Raw genomic sequence first — 18,220 nt, forward strand, 5'->3', positions numbered from 1 at the left:
CTTCTATTCAGAAAACCCTTACAGGGTTGGAGATGGGGGGGGGGGGAGAGGAGATGCTTGTCAAGGGTGTGAGGAAGGGGCTGGGGGAGTAGGGGGAGGGGCAGAGCAGAGAAAGGAAAAGCTTTGATTAGAGAATGGGATGCGACAGAAGAATGAGCCCTATGAAAGGGAAGGAAGTGTAGTCATGCCTTTACTTCTGGAGGCTTTTGGAGTGGGTGGGGTTTGGGGGAGGTACAGTGAAGTTAAAATGTCCTGTACCAATTGTACCTCGGACAGTCCCAGCACTTTCTATGACAAGCAGTGATGCAACACAGAGTTTCCAAAACCTTGTAGTAATATTATTATTATTTTACTTGCACCCTGCCCATCTGGCTGGGCTGCCCCAGCCACTCTGGGAGGCTTCCAGCAGAGTATATAAAAAAACAACACAACGAAACACCAGACATTTTAAAGCTTCCCTTCAGATGTTCTGCAGCCAAGGGCAATGGTAATCTTATTAACCTGCTTATTGCATTTATGTACCGCCTTTTTTGCCAAGGCATCTCACCAAAAGCTTGTGAGTGTCCCTGAAGTGATCCACCCTGTTAGTAAAAATTGCTTGTTGCCAGTCACAGCTTCCGTTCCTAGGTTGAGTGGCAGCTTTGCCAGATGATTTTCAGCGGGGCCATGGTGCAGGCTAAGTGTATGTGAGAGAAAAGATCAACTTCTTTCCTATGTACTGCAGTTTTGCTTCTGATCAGGCTCTCCCGGGGCTAGAACAAAGTACGTGAATTGCAATCATGCATTTTGTGCTTCGTCAAAGTTTGGCTGGGGTGGGTATGCAACTCCAAAAAAAGAAATGCATTATCCCATCCCAAAGACATATAATTTGTGTAGATGCAAATATAGAAAAATTTACTACAATTTAATAGAAATGCAGGATATCTCATCATAGTGAAGAAGATTAGGCCCTGGTGACCTTTGTGCCTTCCCCAGTCTGCTGTCCAGGTGCTGAGTTTTGATGGGCATCTTAAAAGCTCTTGCATTTTTTTAAAAATGTTTAAATTGCTTTGGAGAAGAGAAGACTTCAAACTGAATCAGGGCACATGGCCACCTTCACTTTGGCCCTTACTACAGACTAACTCTGTTGCCAAAGTGTATATTTGGCTCAAGTCCTGTGGCTTCTATGATTCCAACAAGCGTCTGCTTCTTGCTTTGGCTGGAGTGTATTAATAGCAGGGAGATCTCTGTGCCCATGCTCTGTCTCTTTTCCATGCTTTGGTTTCCTGTATATAACATGAAGAAAAGGGCACAGAATATCATCTCAGAAGCACGTACATTGCATGAGAAATCTTTTAACTAATGCTTCAAAAAAAGGGGGCTTTTAAATTATTGCTGCAGGTAAGCGGCAGGAAGTGGGACGCAGGTGGCGCTGTGGGTAAAACCTCAGTGCCTAGGACTTGCCGATCGCATGGTCGGCGGTTCGAATCCCCGTGGCGGGGTGTGCTCCCATTGTTCGGTCCCAGCGCCTGCCAACCTAGCAGTTCGAAAGCACCCCTGGGTGTAAGTAGATAAATAGGAAACGCTTACCAGCGGGAAGGTAAACGGCGTTCCGTGTGCTGCGCTGGCTCGCCAGATGCAGCTTGTCACGCTGGCCACGTGACCTGGAAGTGTCTGTGGACAGCGCTGGCTCCCGGCCTATAAAGTGAGATGAGTGCACAACCCTAGAGTCTGGCAAGACTGGCTCGTACGGGCAGGGGTACCTTTACCTTTAAGCGGCAGGAAGAGGTGTGAGCAACTTGGATGGGCTTTTTCAGCCTCACTTCAGGGGTAACTATCCACCACGGACAAGGTAATGTCAGAGGTTGTCCTCTCTGGTAGTCACCATGACTCCTGAATCCCTATGCACAAGTCCTTGATGCCTGGCATTGGAGAGGTTTGTAGCACTGCTGCCTTTAGCCACGCACTACTGGGGGGAACTTTCCCAGCTTAGCTCCTTTTGCAGCAAATGCTCCTTTTGATAAAAAGTCATGTTTATTACTTGCAAAAACAGCATTCAGGAGGGAGGGTGGAGAGCAGATCTACATGTAATGTTGTAAACCCTGTCCTCCACACACTTTCTTTGCATCTCAGGTAGCAGCAAGGGGGCCAGTTAATATACCTTGTAGGACTGGATTTGGCCAGGAGGCCTCCAGTTGCTGATCCCTCTCCTTTAACATGACCGCTTAGTGTAGATTTTTGTAGCAACTCCTTTTCTTTTTCCTAGGCAGCAATTTGACCCCTTCCTTTCTTGCAAAATGCCCATGCAGCTTAACAATGTGCCTTTGGGATGGAACAGCAGGATCTCCAAGTTTCTATTAAATTATCCCCGCAAGCCAGCCTGGGGTTTTGCAGACCAGCAACAAGATGCTGCGTCTGCAGTCTGTCGGTCTGTTGCGTCACATAACCAGAAACCTTCAGAAGAGCTCCTAGAAACTCCCTTTAAGGCTTGCTTCCACTTCAGGTGCTTCCTGTTCATTTTGCGCTTCAAGGAGATTTCATAACTTTTATCTGGAGGCCTGAGCGCATGTACGCATGAGTATGTTCCAGTGATTTCATCAGGACCAAGTGATGATACTGCATTTTCTAGATCTCAGCCAAAATTATTCATTATGTACATGCTGTGCGTCTCTGGACGTACTGCAGCCATAGAAGATACATTTGCAGGTCTCCCAGTGTTTGGGTGGAACATTTGCTCTCTTTGCCCAACCCAGGTGAGGTGTGTAGCTTCTTCAACAAAGGCATGGAACTTGCCAATCTCTGAAACAATGCAATGAATTTTGAAAGCTCTGCTCCATAGTGTGTGCATAATGAAGCTGGGTTCCTGTGACCACTCCCAAATTGGTAATTCATCACTAGCTGTAGATAGCACTGCACTCACCCTCAGCAATGTTTGGATGATCTTATCTCAGTTTATTAAGCTCAGATGTGCACAAGATCCTTGCTTATGCAAGCAGCTTCTTTGCTCCTCCCTTTGGCAGGAGGGCAGATTAAACCTGGAAGTCTTTAATTAACCACAGTTCCCTATTTCATCCAAACAGGGATACTGTGGTTTACCAGCTTCACAGCAAATCTGGATATTATACCACGGTGTAAAGTTATTTTAATATAATAGCTTGATACTCTAACCCTAGTTCTCCACTTTGAACAAAATGGGAAACTATGCTTAATTAGAGGCTTCCTGTATTAATTGTAATGCACATGAAGGGTGAGGTGAAGAGGCTTCACAAACAAGCAAAAGGCTCATGCATGCTTTGACTTAATAAGCCAAGATAAGATTGAAGCAGTTCATTGTAGTCTACAGATCACGCTGATTTACTCATATATTCTCTTAAGGGCATTGGCCATTACCTACAGTGGGTTGCACCCTGATGTAAGGTGGGTTGCACCAGTAGCATCATCACTGGGGTTTCTGTGTGTGTGTGTATGCAAGTTTTCTTTTTAAAAGAGAAAGTTGATAAGGAGAGATCAGAGGCCAATGGGGAGAGAGCTCATTTCACTTTAGCAGGCATTGAGGAAAAGGAATATCGGTAGTTGTTTGCTACAGCTTGCAATATAGCAATGAGAGAAGCTGCAACACTCAAAATCCTCTCTTCTATGCATCAGTTAAAGATGCAAGAGCTCTGTCCTTCTTTGGATCTGATCACAAATAGAGGGGAAATTTGGACATATAAATTAAAAAAACAAACGATGGTCCCAGGTTGGTCCATCTGATAGAGGATTTTGGAGTGTGACAGAAGCCTAGTGACAAAAGGTGGGATGTTGGCATGGGGATTCCCTTACCACTGCAGTATTACAATGTCTCTTGGGAATCTTGCCTAAATTGCAAACCCGTATTAAAGCATGTAATCCTAGGCACACTGATTTGGGAATATATCCCAAGTCCCCATTCAGCTGAGTGGAACTTAAAGCCAAGTATATATGCATAGGCTCAGACTACAACACAGGACTTTAAGACCTGTGCAAACATGTCTTTCTCGATGGGAGTCAGTGGCCAACCTCCATTCAGAAGAACCCAGCTTCTCGTCATTCCTCCCTCACTTGTTGGAGTCGTCTTCTCTGGTCTGAACACAGCAGTAAAAGAGAGGGAAAGGGAGATGTTGACAAACTGGAAGGGATTTAAAAGAAAGCTTTGAAGATTACAGAGAGTCTTAACAGGCAAATCATATTTAAAGAGACGGCTGAAGGGAAGGGTGTACCCTCAGGAGAAACAAATGATTAGCAGAAAGCATGTTGGAATTTTCAGATATTGTAAAAAAAGGATCCAAGAAGGAAGAGTGGGAGAACAAATGCTCTCTAGACTTGCTGTGGATGTGACAAAGAACAATGGGTGCGGATGATAGGAAATGATAATTAAGTTATCATTTAGGAAGTGGTGGAGCTGAGTCTATTTTGCGATGCCACACTATTCAGCATTCGGGGTGGGGTGGGGGACGACTTAACCTTACTTAGAAGAAAAAGTGTGGGGAGAGTTTCAGCCCTTATGGCCACATAGCTAGGCTTGACAGTGTGTGGGCAATGCCTAATGAAATCCCAGAAGCTGGAGGAGGGGGCTCAATTTCAGATTTCGTCTACAGGTTGTGAGGCTTTGGTGCCAGGCTCAGCTGCCTGTTCCCCCACCTCCGCTTGTAGAAGCAGAATGAACTATGCAAATTAAACAAAGATATGCAAAGTGGCTTAATCTATACAGACTAATCTGAATTGTGTTTACTGTTATGGCTTATGTGGCAGTGGCAAATCAATGAATGCAAAAGTATGAATGCCTGCTATCTATGTGCAGAATCTTCTGATTCCTACTCCTCCTCTTCCACACACTCTTGGGAAAAACCTTTTTAAGATTTGTGGTTTGCAAATTATAAGTTTGGCTTGCTTGGCACTATACTATGAAAGTCTGTCCCCTTCTAATTTCAGCTTTTGCCCTCTTCTGCTGCCAGGCCTTGCTTTTTAACCCCATGGTCTCCTGCAGTATCTCCAAACCACCCCTTGCCCTGGGAACCTGGAAATGAGTGTAAACCACATTAAAATAAGAAGCTGCCTAATATATCAGTCCTCTTTATTGCCAGCAGCACAGGGGAAGAGGGTTTTCTTTCCAATAACACATGATTTGGAAGTGAGCATTGTGTCTTTGAAGATGTGATCCCACTGTTAAGCAGTTTCCATGATTATCAAAGCAGGCTGCATGCGTGCTTGTGGGGCATCTTTGTTCTTTTCAATCAGAGCCTGCTACATTTGCAAACCTTTTGACTAGTCAACTTTTTCACCAAAGCAGGCGGGATTTTCCAGAACTCTGGGAAATTAGACTGAGCGGTGCTAACTCAGCTTGCTGTCCAAGGTTTACACTCTTAAAATTCAGCCCCAAACCTGAATTTGTGGACAAAGTGAGGTCAGAAAAGGACAGTTTCATTTATAAAATTATTTTGATAACCCCTTTCGTTCCTAAGAATGGCTCCCAAGAAAGGAGGTGAAGAAAATAAAACATTTAAAATACTTCCTATAATATGTATGCATGTGTGTGTTTGCACACAGAACACTTTGTCAAAAGGCAGGGACTATATATTTCTGTCCAGAAACAGTACCTGAGATTACGCTATGGTGTTAAGATGAGCTTCTAATTTGTATGCTGATTTTTCATTTTGCTTTAGTGATAAGTTCCAGCCACAACCAAACTCAGGTTAGCCTGTGGGATAAAGTATAAACTGATATCAAAACTGTTAACTTCAAGAATCATAGAGTTGTAGAGTTGGAAGGGAATGTGAGGGTCGTCTAGTCCACCTCCCTGCAATACAGGAATCTTTTGCCCAACAGGGCACTCGAACCCACAACCCTGAGATTAAGAGTTTCAAGCTCTACTGACTGAGCTAGTTCTTAAGATCTTTGATACTGCCCTAAGGAACTCCAGCCCTTGGGCTCACAAGCCCTTGTATGATTTTAGCCATTCTGGCTATAGAGAAGAGTTAAATAATGCAAAAGAGTATAGTGTTGTGGTTTGAGTGTTGAATTATTTCCTGGGAGACCAGAGTTCAAATCCCCCTCAGCTGTGAAGCTCTTTGGGTGTAGCGAGCCAGTGTGGTGTAGTGATTAAGAGCGGTAGTCTCGTAATCTGGTGAACCGGGTTCGCGTCTCCGCTCCTCCACATGCAGCTGCTGGGTGACCTTGGGCTAGTCACACTTCTTTGAAGTCTCTCAGCCCCACTCACCTCACAGAGTATTTGTTGTGGGGGAGGAAGGGAAAGGAGAATGTTAGCCGCTTTGAGACTCCTTCAGGCAGTGATAAAGCGGGATATCAAATCCAAACTCCTCTTCTTCTTCTTCCTCTTTGGGTGACCTTGGGCCAGCCAAGTCTCTCTCAGCTTGACCTACCTCACAGGGCTGTTGTGTTAAAATTGGAGTGTGGGAAGAGCCATGTATGTTGCTTTTGCTAACTTGGAGAAAAGTTGGGACATCAATGCAATAGTAAAACAAAATAGCAAAATAAATATGTCAGCACTGGATAGCTCTGTAGGTTAGAGAATGGTGAATGATAATGCCAAGGTTGCAAGTTTGATCCCCAACATTTTTAGAATGTTGGATTGTTTTTATTGTTGTTAGCCGCCCTGAGCCCGGCTTTGGCTGGGGAGGACGGGGTATAAATAAAATTTATTATTATTATTATTATTATATGGGAAAGCTGCATATTCCTGCATTGCTGGGGGTTTGACTGGATGATACAATTCTATGATTTCATGTTAACATGTGTCATTAGAGTAACCAACTTCACTAACAACACAGAGAAGGTGGGAGAAGGAGATGGGGGTGCTAGCATTGCCCTGTCTCCCTCCTTGAGATCAGGTGGGAAGCACCTGCAGTGGGGAGCCTGCTCCATTTGTTTCGTGTTCCTGTGCGTTGCCCCACCCCCAACTTGTGAAGGGCAGTGGGGGGCAGAGCTGGCACACTTCTCTCAAACTTTCCCATTGTGTGCTGCTTTAACCAGGAAGATAGATGCCTCAATAGGGCTATGAATGATGTACACATCCACATTTTGTGATGGCTTCATCCTGAGGCCAATACCTATTGTTTTGCTGATTTGAACCACAGATCTGAGGACAGGACCATGGCCTTGAGCTTTTGGGGGGCCTCCCTGCATAATTGCTGTATTAAAAGCTTTGACAGGTGAATTAATTAAAAAGAAAGAATACACCAGCTGAGCGTCTGGCTGTCATCTCCCATCAGCCCATGAGCATCTTTGTTGCAACACCAAAGCTGTTGCATCTCAGATTATTTTTTATTGCCAGCAGTTGAAAGGTTTGATCTGGTTCTTGGCAATTGCCCCTTATAGGGACAAACCCCTCAACTTACCATCTTTCTTTCCCTATCTCCAAAGGAACGGTTAAACACCCAGTTGCCTGTATTAGACAACCCCAGTGATACCAGAAGCTTATTGTATTGAAGGTTTCAAAATCATACATACCGTGATTCAGTGATATGTGTCCTATTTCACAGTTGCTTTCTAGCAAATCCCTACTCCTGGTTTTCTCTTTCTCCTCAGCCTTCTCTTATGTAAAAAATGCTGCCTCCTGCAGCGTCTGGGGAAACTTTTCCTCCCTCCCAAAGCTTTATTAACTATGAACCCCCAAAATTTGGGATCCCTCCCATTTAGCAGACATGACATCAGGAAACCCATGACCGTTTCCTTCTGGAATAGGACTGGGCGATATCTGGTTTTCAACATTGTGATATATCACCAGCTAAACATTGCAATTTACGATACATCACAATGTCTGAAATAAGGATGGAGCCATGTAGAGGCATTGGCTGGCTTCATGGTTTTCCTGCATCATGATTTTTGCTCTTATGATTCGCTGTCCCTGCAGGAGGCAGGGAAGAGCAGAGCTGGCAGAATTAACAGGGGCTGCAGGAATCGAGAGAAGCATTGGACGGTTTTCACGGTTTTCTTAATTGTGATTTTTGCATCGCTCACCCGCACCCACATCATGATTCGTGATATATTGCCAGGGCAAAAATGATGAAACCGATATCATGATATGGACTTCAAAACGGTTTTGGGTGATGCATCAATATTTTGGCCAGCCCTGTTCTGGGGCAAACAGTGGCTGGAGAGGTGGTGGCGAGGAGGGATAATGTATTTCCCAGTGATGCACTCGGATGCAGAGCATAATCCTGAGCATCTTGACTGAGAAATGAGCCCCAGCAAGTTCAGTGGGATTGGCTTCATAGCAAGTCCGGTTAAGAGTGCAGCTCTAGAAGGCAACCCTAAGCATTCTTACTTAGAAGTCAGTCCCACTGCTTTCAGTGCTGCGTAGGATAACACCGTTAAACTCTTCCTGGTCATGCTCTCGCTGAGTCTCTTCCCTGCTGCTCCTTATTTCTGTCTGGATGCTTCTGCTGCCCCCTTTGTGCAGCTCTGCCTGCTGCCTCTGCTGCTCATCTTGCAAGTTGGTGGAGCATTTGGTGGACTGGCCCTCTGGAGACGGGCCGGCTTCAAATCCCTGCTGAGCCATGAAATGCATTGATTGGCCTTTGGGAACTTATCCTCTTAGTCTCTTAGTTCCCAGTATGTGAAATGGGAATATTAATGATCCATCCCACGGGGCTCTGGTGACGATGAATAAAGATAAGGTTTTAAAGCACTTTGCACTTCAGCAGTTTTTTATGCGTTACCTAGCAAGGGTCTGTCTGTAGGCAGCCTGCGAGTGTCAACGCACATCCTTCTAGAAGGCCCTGCGCTGCATCCCTCAATTTTGGTTGGCCTGGAGCTGCTTTGAACTGTTTCCCTTCCTGACCAATGAGAAGGTTGGGGCGTGCGTGGTGAAGCTCCTGTATATTTGTGTTGAAGCTACTAATGGCTGCTCTCTGCTTCTGCTGCAGGGGAGAACTGCGAGGTGAACTCCCGCCTGGGTCGCTGCACCCCGGGGGTCTGCAAGAACGGCGGCACCTGTGTCAATCTCCTGGTGGGCGGGTTCAAGTGTGACTGCCTGTCAGGAGACTATGAGAAGCCCTACTGCCAGATGAGCACCCGCAGCTTCCCAGCCCACTCCTTCCTCACCTTCAAGGGACTGCGGCAGCGATTCCATTTCACCATCGCCCTCACGTAAGTAGCACTTGGCTTTGGGCCCGGGGGCTGAGTCCAGGGCAGAAGCTGCCATGTACCCAAACATCATTTTGCTCTTCGTAGCATTCTGGATTAGGAGGCATTGGGACACCTCTGCTCCATTTATTGCTACCATTTTATTTTTTAAAAATCTATTTTATTTTGACATTTAGAAACCCACACATGTCACATAGCGTAGGCATAACTACACAGGGAGTAACTTGACTCACATCACCTACTGAGTGAGATCGTGGCAGAGGCAAGATTCAAATGGGATTTCCTGATTTGCGTCTCTGTTTGCCACTATTCTATGCAAGTTTTCTTTTTCTTCTTCTTTAAAAAAGCAAAACTAAAGCAAATGTATTCAGGAAAATCCCAGGGAAGAAGACTGGGGGCTCAACTACACTTTTACTTGACCTGTATTTTGATTGAACCATGTACCGATTAATTCCTCTGGGTCTGAGAGCTTTTCTTATTGTTCTGTGGCTGCGCCTTGCAAAAATCCTATCCTACCCCCTGAATCAGCTCTTATCAGATGCACAGAAAATCTGAAGAGAGATTTTGCTTAAGTGAGCTTCAGTTCAGTGGGTAAGATTAGATTTTTACAAGGAATACCACAGAACAAAGAAAAAAGCTCGTAGACCTGGGGAACAAATCAGTACACAGTATGATCAAAATACAGATTAAGTGAAAGTGTGGATGCTCGTTAAGGCTGTGTGTACATTAGCAGCTTAAAACACTGCAAGCTTGTTCACCACCGCGCTGCATTTGAAATCTCATTTGGACATCATTGTACATAGCAATATGGCTGGATGTGTCCCCAAGTCTGCAGCTGTCTGTCCATGTTTTCAGATGGGATTGAAGCCGGTTGATTGATTGATTATTGATTATTTAATTTCCATACCGCTTAAAATATAAGAAATACCTCTAATCAGGGTACAAAAAAACTGAAACAGACAACTTAAACAAAATATTTCAAAAATGCAGAGTTACATATAAAAGGGTTACATTAATACAAAGTTACTAATATATAAAAATCAATAACAATTCATTTCCCTTCCGATGTACCCTTCCCTCTCTGCCTCCGGGTTCTCACCCAGGGTCCAACAAACTCCCAGGTCACCCACAAAAGTCCCACAATGGGAAGAGCCCCTGGACATCAACCCAGGCCCCCACCCCAGGCACGCCCCTCATGGGCAAGCCCAAAATGGATGACATTTCCTCAGGCTGCCCACAGCTGTGTCCCACCCAGCCACAACCTCCACACCCATCTCCAGGCACAATAGGTTTGTTGAGTTTCCCATGGGGCCCAAAGAATGGGGAAAGGGCTCCTCTCCACTCGCAGCTCCTTCTTCACCCTCTGCCCTCTCCTCCTCCAGCTCCAGAGTATGGATGGTTTAGGGCAAAATGCATCAAACAGCAGCATTTCTCAAGAAACTACAGGGTAGGTCTGGAATGTGGCTGACACTGCTTCGCAAACCAGTGGTGGGAGTGCACTAGATTCAGAGTAAAGGGGAGTGTGTGTGCACAGCCTAAGAGTAAGAAGACCCCCTGCCACTGCCAGGTATCTTCAGAGCTCCTAATCATTGTAGGAAGAGGATTCCTTCCTCTTGGACGTGCATGCAAACAGTTTCCCTTTTCTGGGAAATTGATAATTTAAAAGGCTCCCACCCTACCTGTAATTCATTTTTCTCTGCTGAAGCCGAAAAGTACCTTTAATTAATATTTATCTGCTGAAGCTGGAAAGTAATCTCAAGGGTCTGTTTTCTGGCGACAAGTCAGACAAAAATCTGACAAGGCAAGCCATCCATCACCAAGTCTGAATTCTGCCAAACAGTTCTTTGAATAAACAGCCTGTGGTGAAACGGGTTGTATGTTTCAGTTTTGCCCGGTGAGGGCAATTCCAGTCAGGTTCAAATTTCAAGTTGCTAGGTCTCAATGAGAAAAACATTCCCACTCCTTCTCTCATCTGACAACTAAAAATACCAGTATTCTGACTGCTGCCAGCATGGAACAATTAACCTGCTCTCTATGGAGACAGCAGAATCTCCTCTGGCCCCAGGCTTCTCCCTCAGAAAAAAACTTCCCCATTTGATTATGAACCAGATGTTCTGACTCCTCTAAGCTGAAAATAATAACACAGAAGGTTTTTCCCTCCATCCTTTTTACTGTATAGCAGTGTGGTATGTGGGTATTACTGAAGGAAGAAAAATTAAATCGCACAAGATGGATTTTTCTTTAAAAAGAATAATTGATGCTTCCAAATCTACAAAAAACAAGCAGGCAAGAGTTCTCTTTTGCATGCCATGAACAAGGATGGAAAAGGAGATTTTTCAATAACGCCCCATCTGTCCCTTTGCTATATGTATCCCAGATCATGGGGAGGATAGGCTTCCATAGAATTGTAAAGTTGGAAGTGACCGTGAGTTGGTCATCTAGTCCAACCCTCTGCAGTGCTCAGTAATCTTTTGAGGGGCAGTATTTCAATATGAGTAGGAAAATGAGAGTACCCCTAAACATTTTTTTTAGGGAAAAAAGCACTGGTTGCATCTATTTTAGATTCAGTATTGGTCACATGATCTTTTGATTTATTTTTTTAATCAGAAACTTCTAATTTCTGCTTAGTACTTTGCTCCAGAGGTTTAATCTCAGGAAGAAAAATATCTTTCCATTTTGCGAGAGACAAAGATGGAATATCCTCTGCCTGATTGTTATTATCACCTCCTACAGCCAAATTATTTGTGGCTTCTGTGAGACATGGTATGGTGCTGCTCCTTCTTCTTTTCTTTTCCCCTTCCCATGCTATTATGCAATTAGTGCTAATTGTTTATTAGAATGGGAGGAAAAAGAAGATGAAGAAGCTGTATTGTACAATATTATAGAGAGTATAAAGCAAAAATAATTCCAGTGATTACAAAATAATTACACAACAAATAACTTACCTACATTGAACGGAGAACCAAACCTATTCCATAGGAAGTCACTGGGAGCAGCATTAGGTGATTTGAGGCATAGTGTCATCAGGATGTCATAGTGTCATCAGCTGTACTTCCTACTTGCTTCTGAAGCAGGAGAGCCTGTGGCTTTTTTGAACCAGTGCCTGGATGCATTGGTGGTCTGGACAAGAGTAAGATAGAGACCGTGGGTGAGTGGTTCTCAGTTCCAGGAGTTGGGGAATTCATCAGTTCTTGAGAGGAGTGCACTCCTTCTGAAGGAACAGACACATACTTGGGGGCCATTCCTAGATCCATCTTTGTCACTTGAGGCTCAGGTAACCTCTGTGGTGAGGAACAGCTGTTGTCAGCTGAGGTTGGCACACCAACGGCATCCTTTTCCTGGCCACTGAGATTCATGAATTAGAATTGGACTACTGCCATGTGCTCTGTATGGAGCTTTTTTTGGGAATGATCTAGATCAGGCTTCCTCAACCTCAGCCCTCCAGATGTTTTGAGACTACAGTTCCCACCATCCCTGACCACTGGTCCTGCTAGCTAGGGATCATGGGTGTTGTAGGCCAAAAACATCTGGAGGGCTGAGGTTGAGGAAGCCCGATCCAGAATGCTGCATCATATTATACCTGTGCAGAAGGCACTGCTCTGGCTGCTGATCAGCTACGTTTGTTCCAGATCATGTTTAACATATAAAGACCTGAACAACCCAGGACCAGGTTCCTTGAAAAACCACGTGGCCCTGTATAGACCTGTAGGACCACTTAGATCACCTGGGATAATTCTGCCTGTGGCACTGCACCCTACAGAATACCATAGGGCAGAGAACAGAGACCTCTACCTACCCTTGATCCCACCCTGACATGCCTGCAGTCTGCCCCCCTTTTGCCTTTACCACCGCTGGAGCTCTGACATTGGTCGGGGTCAGGAGAACTCAAGAACAGTGTGCAGGGGAAGGAGAGGGGTGGATTGTTCTGTTTGGCAAGTGGAAGTGCTTGTGCTGTGACAGAACAATTGCTCTAGCTCCATGTTGAATTCCTCCCACCATCTTTAACAATGGAGAGTCAAATTAAAAGTTTCTTTCCATTGTTCATGCAGAGAGCAGATTTAAAAAGAAACAGGTTTAAGTTCCAATTCAAACATGAAGCTAGCAATAATATTCTGGAATACCTCTGGGCACAAGGTGTGCAAAACCTGTCACTTTACTTCTGTAGAGTTTTCCATTATGCTTTTCCATGAAAAGTCCGTAGAGTTTATTTGATCTTGTTTTTCCAAATAACTGCTGATCACGTGGGGTTCCTGTCCCTCTGCTCCTGCAGTGGAAACACTTGCAACAAACTGATGTGAACTATGGCTGGCTGTATCACAATTTCGATTTTATATTGCCTAGCTCTTTTTTCAGTTTTGTTTAGTTTCCTATTTCTGTCCTGCTTTTCTGCTAAGATTATCAAAGAGGCGTATGGCACGAAACGAAGTGCACCAGAGTACCAATCAATTATATCAGTAAAACAGCGGCAGTGAAAATATGGTAAAGACAGCAGTACAAAACTCCAGCAGCTTGCATTAAAAGTTTTTTAAATGCATTTAAATTTGGTTGGATTTTTAAAGAAGTCTTTTAAACTTTTAACACCAGGAGGGTTGTTGTGTAGACCATACAGCAGACGATTCTGTGGTTGCGCATGTGCAGTTGCGGATGGCAATGCGTGCGCAACTGTACATCAGAGTGCTCATTCCATTGAGACTATGCATCATGCTAGCAGATGCCCCCACACTGAGAGGTATGTTCCTGTATGCAATGCAGCCCCTGCTTCCCCTCCACATCCGCCACCCAACTTGTACAAGGATTTGCACACCTAGTTGCCATTCCCCCCCCCAACGGAATGTAAATTTGACAATCTAACAAAAGCCAGGAGGAGATAATTGTCTGTACCACTAAACCAACTGTATCTGTGTCAAGAGCTGAACCTGGCAGATTGCTGTGGCATCCCTTCTTCCTGGGAAGCATGTGCCCTTGAATGGAAGAGCAGGGAGAAGAGTTGTTTCCCAGTATTATTTGAGGGAGGGCATGCATGTTTGGCGCTGTGGGTTAAACCACAGAGCCTAGGACCTGCCGATCAGAAGGTCGGTGGTTCAAATCCCCGCAACGGGGTGAGCTCCTGTTGCTTGGTCCCTAGCCAACCTAGCAGTTCGAAAGCACGTCAAGTGCAAGTAGATAAATAGGTACCGCTTTGACGGGAAGGTAAACAGTGTTTCCGTGCGCTGCTCTGGTTTGTCAGAAGCGGCTTAGTCATGCTGGCCACATGACCCGGAAGCTGTACGCCGGCTCCCTCAGCCAATAAAGCGAGATGAGCGCCGCAACCCCAGAGTCGACCACGACTGGACCTAATGGTCAGGGGTCCCTTTACCTTTACTATGCATGTTAACACACATGTGCCTGCCTCACTGTGAAAGCATATCAAAGGGACTAGGATGAAAGAATGGAAGAGAGGAGCACCTGTTCCTCAGGGACATCTCATACATACAAGAGTCATTTCCTGATGTTAAATTTCTTGATGTTACATTACGTAGGGCATACATGGGATGCATGGCACCTTACCTTAGGCTCTTACCTATCCACACGAAAGTGGTTATATTGCCCATAGTTAACTGTTTGCACAGCCAGCCTCATCATGACAGTGAAGGGCAGGTCTGGCCTCTGTAAAAAGGTAGCTACTTCCCCCAGGATTAGTCTAGCTTTGTGATAAAGTGCTGACCTGGGGAGCTGCCACACATCTTTTATTTGCTGCCAGGGGGTTTGGGGATCCCACCACTCACTTTCCAGCTCACTTTAGAACTTTTCCAGACCTCTAGTTCAGGCTGGAATCCAGGGACACAGCAGTCACTGCCCAGTGTTTTCCTCTCCTATCATCAACATCCCTCTGCTAACAACACCGGGAAAGGAACCTCCTCCAGGGGGAAGCCCAGCAAAGGTTTTATCATTGGCAAGCCTCATTTCCCATTCTTTTTTCCATAGATAGGACGTTTCTTGGCAAAGGGCCTTATCCAGGCAGCATGCACTTGGGTTATGCTGATGGTAACACAGAGCGTTCCCTCCTTTTTCGCAGCTTTGCCCAGTCCATAATCCCTGCAGCTCCATCCCTATTGTTAGCCAAGCACAAAAGAGCCAGCCAGCCAAGGCCTCTTTGTCCCTGGACAAGGGTTAGTTGGAGCTCCCCGATTTGCTCTACATACTTGTCACACTACTGTGATGGGGGACGGGGGGGGGGGGAGCTGCCAAGTGCTGACAGCCTGTAATGAAATCAGCCCACAAGAGCAACACAGAGTATAGTCACCAGGGAGGGGAAGGCCTGCCGTGCTCAGACGAGAAGCCAATTTTGCGGCCCTGATAAAGAGCAGTGGCCAATGGCCCTATCATTTAAGAGAAAAGAGGCGGCGTGGTAGAAATTTATAAAATTATTCATGGCGTAGAGAATGTGGATAGAGAAGTTTTCCTCCTTCTCTCATAACATTAGAACTCATGGAAATCCTATGAAACCGAATGTCAGAAGATCCAGGACAGATAAAAAAAGGTGCTTCGTCACACAGTTAACGTATGGAACTTGCTCTCCCAGGAGATAGTGATGCCCCCAACTTTGATAGTTTCAAAAGAGAATTGGGCAAATTCATGGATGACAGGGCTGTCAATGGCTGCTAGCCACGGTGGCCATGCTCTGCCTCACACAGTTGGCGCAGAAATGCTTCTGAATACGAGATGCTGGAAACCACAGGAGGGGAGAGGGCTTGTGACTGAATCCTGCTTACGGATTCCCCACAGGCATCTAGTCTTGTCCCTGTGAGAAGAGGATGCTCGGACTAGGTGGGCCATTGGTCTGATCCAGCAGGCTATTCTTGTGTTCTTATTCCCCACCTAGTTTCTTGACTTGCACCGAATTCAGTTATGTTCAAATATAGATTACTGGCAAGATGGAGGTAAGCACATGAGAAGATGCTTGCTGGGTTGGGCCTGCTCCCACAGTGGCCCCTTTTTCATCACAGCTACTGCCACAGGAGCATCTGAGGTGCCGCCATCTTGCCCTGGATGAAGTGAGAAGAAATTGTGGCAGCTTTTTCTAAGCAAACAAGTTGTCTTTTCTGTACTGTAGTAACCTAAAAAAAAAACTCCACGGTTATGCCTTTTGCTGTAATAATCTTATGTAAACTGCTTTGTGAGGTCTGCCTGAAAAATGGTGTACAGGAAAAAGAAAAAAAAAATGGCACAAAAATAATAAATAAATAAATAAATCTAGGTTAGGTAAGGTTCGCTGAATGTGTGAATCACTTCCTACAACAAAAAGTCCCGGAGCAATTTCAAGAACACGACTAAAATACAGCAATAAAAATACATAAAAACAATGAGTAACAACATCTAATTATTGGTGCTGCCCAAATGCCCAGGAAAACATCCATTTCTTGCTGCCTATCCTCCTAGGGGAGCTGCTCCATCATTTTAGTTGCCCCTTTCTGACCCTTTTCCAGGAAGCACCAGAGTTCCCAAAATATGAGGGAAGATGACACAATTTCCCTTTAGCAATTTGGCAGCAGAAAGAGGATGGAGCTGTGTGGCACCTACGAATGGGATCAGGCTTGTTTATCAAGACCTTTTAATTCCCCTATTCCATTTTCCCATCGCTCTCCATTCCTGACCTGAAGACATGAAGCTACATAGCACAATACCAGCAACCGCATTACTTTTTCTCCACCAGGAAGGATGGCAGGAAGCTAGAAGGAAAGGAAGCTCTGACTGCAGAGAATCAGTATGTCAGGTTGTAGTCCTTCAGTTAAAGGAACACAGGACTGAGCTTAGCTCTGCTGGGACTGAAAATAAATTTCTGAGTTGAGCATGTGCTCAGAGGTGCCCTGTTCCTTAGTTCTGTGTTCCACCAGCCTTGTTTTGGTTGGTGGAACTCAGGTTCTAGGGGGGAGGGAACAAAGTAGACCCTGCAACTCCAAAGTCTGCCCACCCCTGTGCTACAACTTGGGAGTCTTGAATTTGTGTTTTGGGAGGCGTTGATGGAGTCCTTCTAATTATGTGCAGCCGCCCATCATCTGACAACAGCGGCTATTTGAAATTCCACACGGGCATCTTCCTGATGGGTCTATAGAGCCTGCACGGTGGAAGAACTGCTTTTGTATGCTCAGCCTCCACACTTAGCCCCTTGCTCTCCTCCCTGGCTCTGTTTACTCACAGAGCCACATGCAGCCAAAAGGAATGAATGGAGGGTTGAGGAGGGGGAAGGGTGCCAGGATGATTCACTGGTTGAGCCAGCCTACTTGGGCGCTCCTTTGTGTGAGGGAGCTGCACACCTAATCACAAAGGAATGCCTTTGTTAGGCTAGGCTTACTTGCTTGGGGAAATCGTTGGCAACCTAGCAACACACAGCTCAGGGTCAGGGTGACTTCACACATGGCAGATTCCTTCACCAGGTATTCCATGTGCAAATCCCGCATGTTGCTTGTCACACGCAGGTCTGTTTACAGCAGCACACACACATGCAGGAAGAGCTCCCAGCTGCTTGGTGCCTATGACCTGCCTCTGTGTGTGAACGCATGCAGAGGATAAAAGTTTAGGGTCCCAGGATCCAGTTCTGCATGTCATATATACAGCTGTACTGTGTGTGAGTCTGAAGGAATCAAAAGGTCTTTGCTTTCCTAAACTCTCCCCCTCACAATCCATAAAGAATCTTGTGTTACCTTAAAGACTGACAGATTTATTAAGGCATACACTTTCATGGGAACTTCATCAGATGCAGGATGTATTACTCTGAATTGGCATGCATGGTTGCGGGTAAGGTGGTTGAGAATGCAGACAGTAAAGTCAGAAGGCAATGAAATACAAAAAGTACCGAGGCAGTGATCATTACATGATTAACAGTGGCCATTGACAATGCACTTGATGTTAGCACAGACACCCTACCACTGGCAAGTCAATAGTGTGATAAAAATCCATTGTCCTGATTCAGTCCATGACTGCTAACATTGAACTTCTTGATGAACTGTAATCCAGCAGTTTCACATTGCAGTCTCCCTCTGAAGTTCCTTTGTTCAAATATAGACACACTAAGGTCAATTGAAAAGTGTCCTGGGTTGTTGAAAACTTCCCCCACTAATTTTTTTTTTGTTTTTTTGCA

General features: G+C 45.2%; 1 protein-coding gene across 4 annotated transcripts in view; it reads left to right on the top strand.

Moving 5' to 3' along the window:
• CELSR2 (cadherin EGF LAG seven-pass G-type receptor 2) overlaps positions 1–18,220 on the top strand; it is a 109,753-nt gene that overhangs the window by 48,358 nt on the left and 43,175 nt on the right. For all 4 annotated transcript variants that reach the window (XM_083445604.1, XM_083445606.1, XM_083445605.1 and 1 more), the window contains exon 3: positions 8,883–9,105. In XM_083445604.1, coding sequence (XP_083301730.1) covers positions 8,883–9,105 — 223 coding nt within the window. The remainder of the gene's footprint in view (positions 1–8,882; positions 9,106–18,220) is intronic.

The sequence above is a fragment of the Podarcis tiliguerta genome (genome assembly GCF_965153285.1).
Source record: "Podarcis tiliguerta genome assembly, chromosome: 6".
NCBI lineage: Eukaryota > Metazoa > Chordata > Lepidosauria > Squamata > Lacertidae > Podarcis > Podarcis tiliguerta.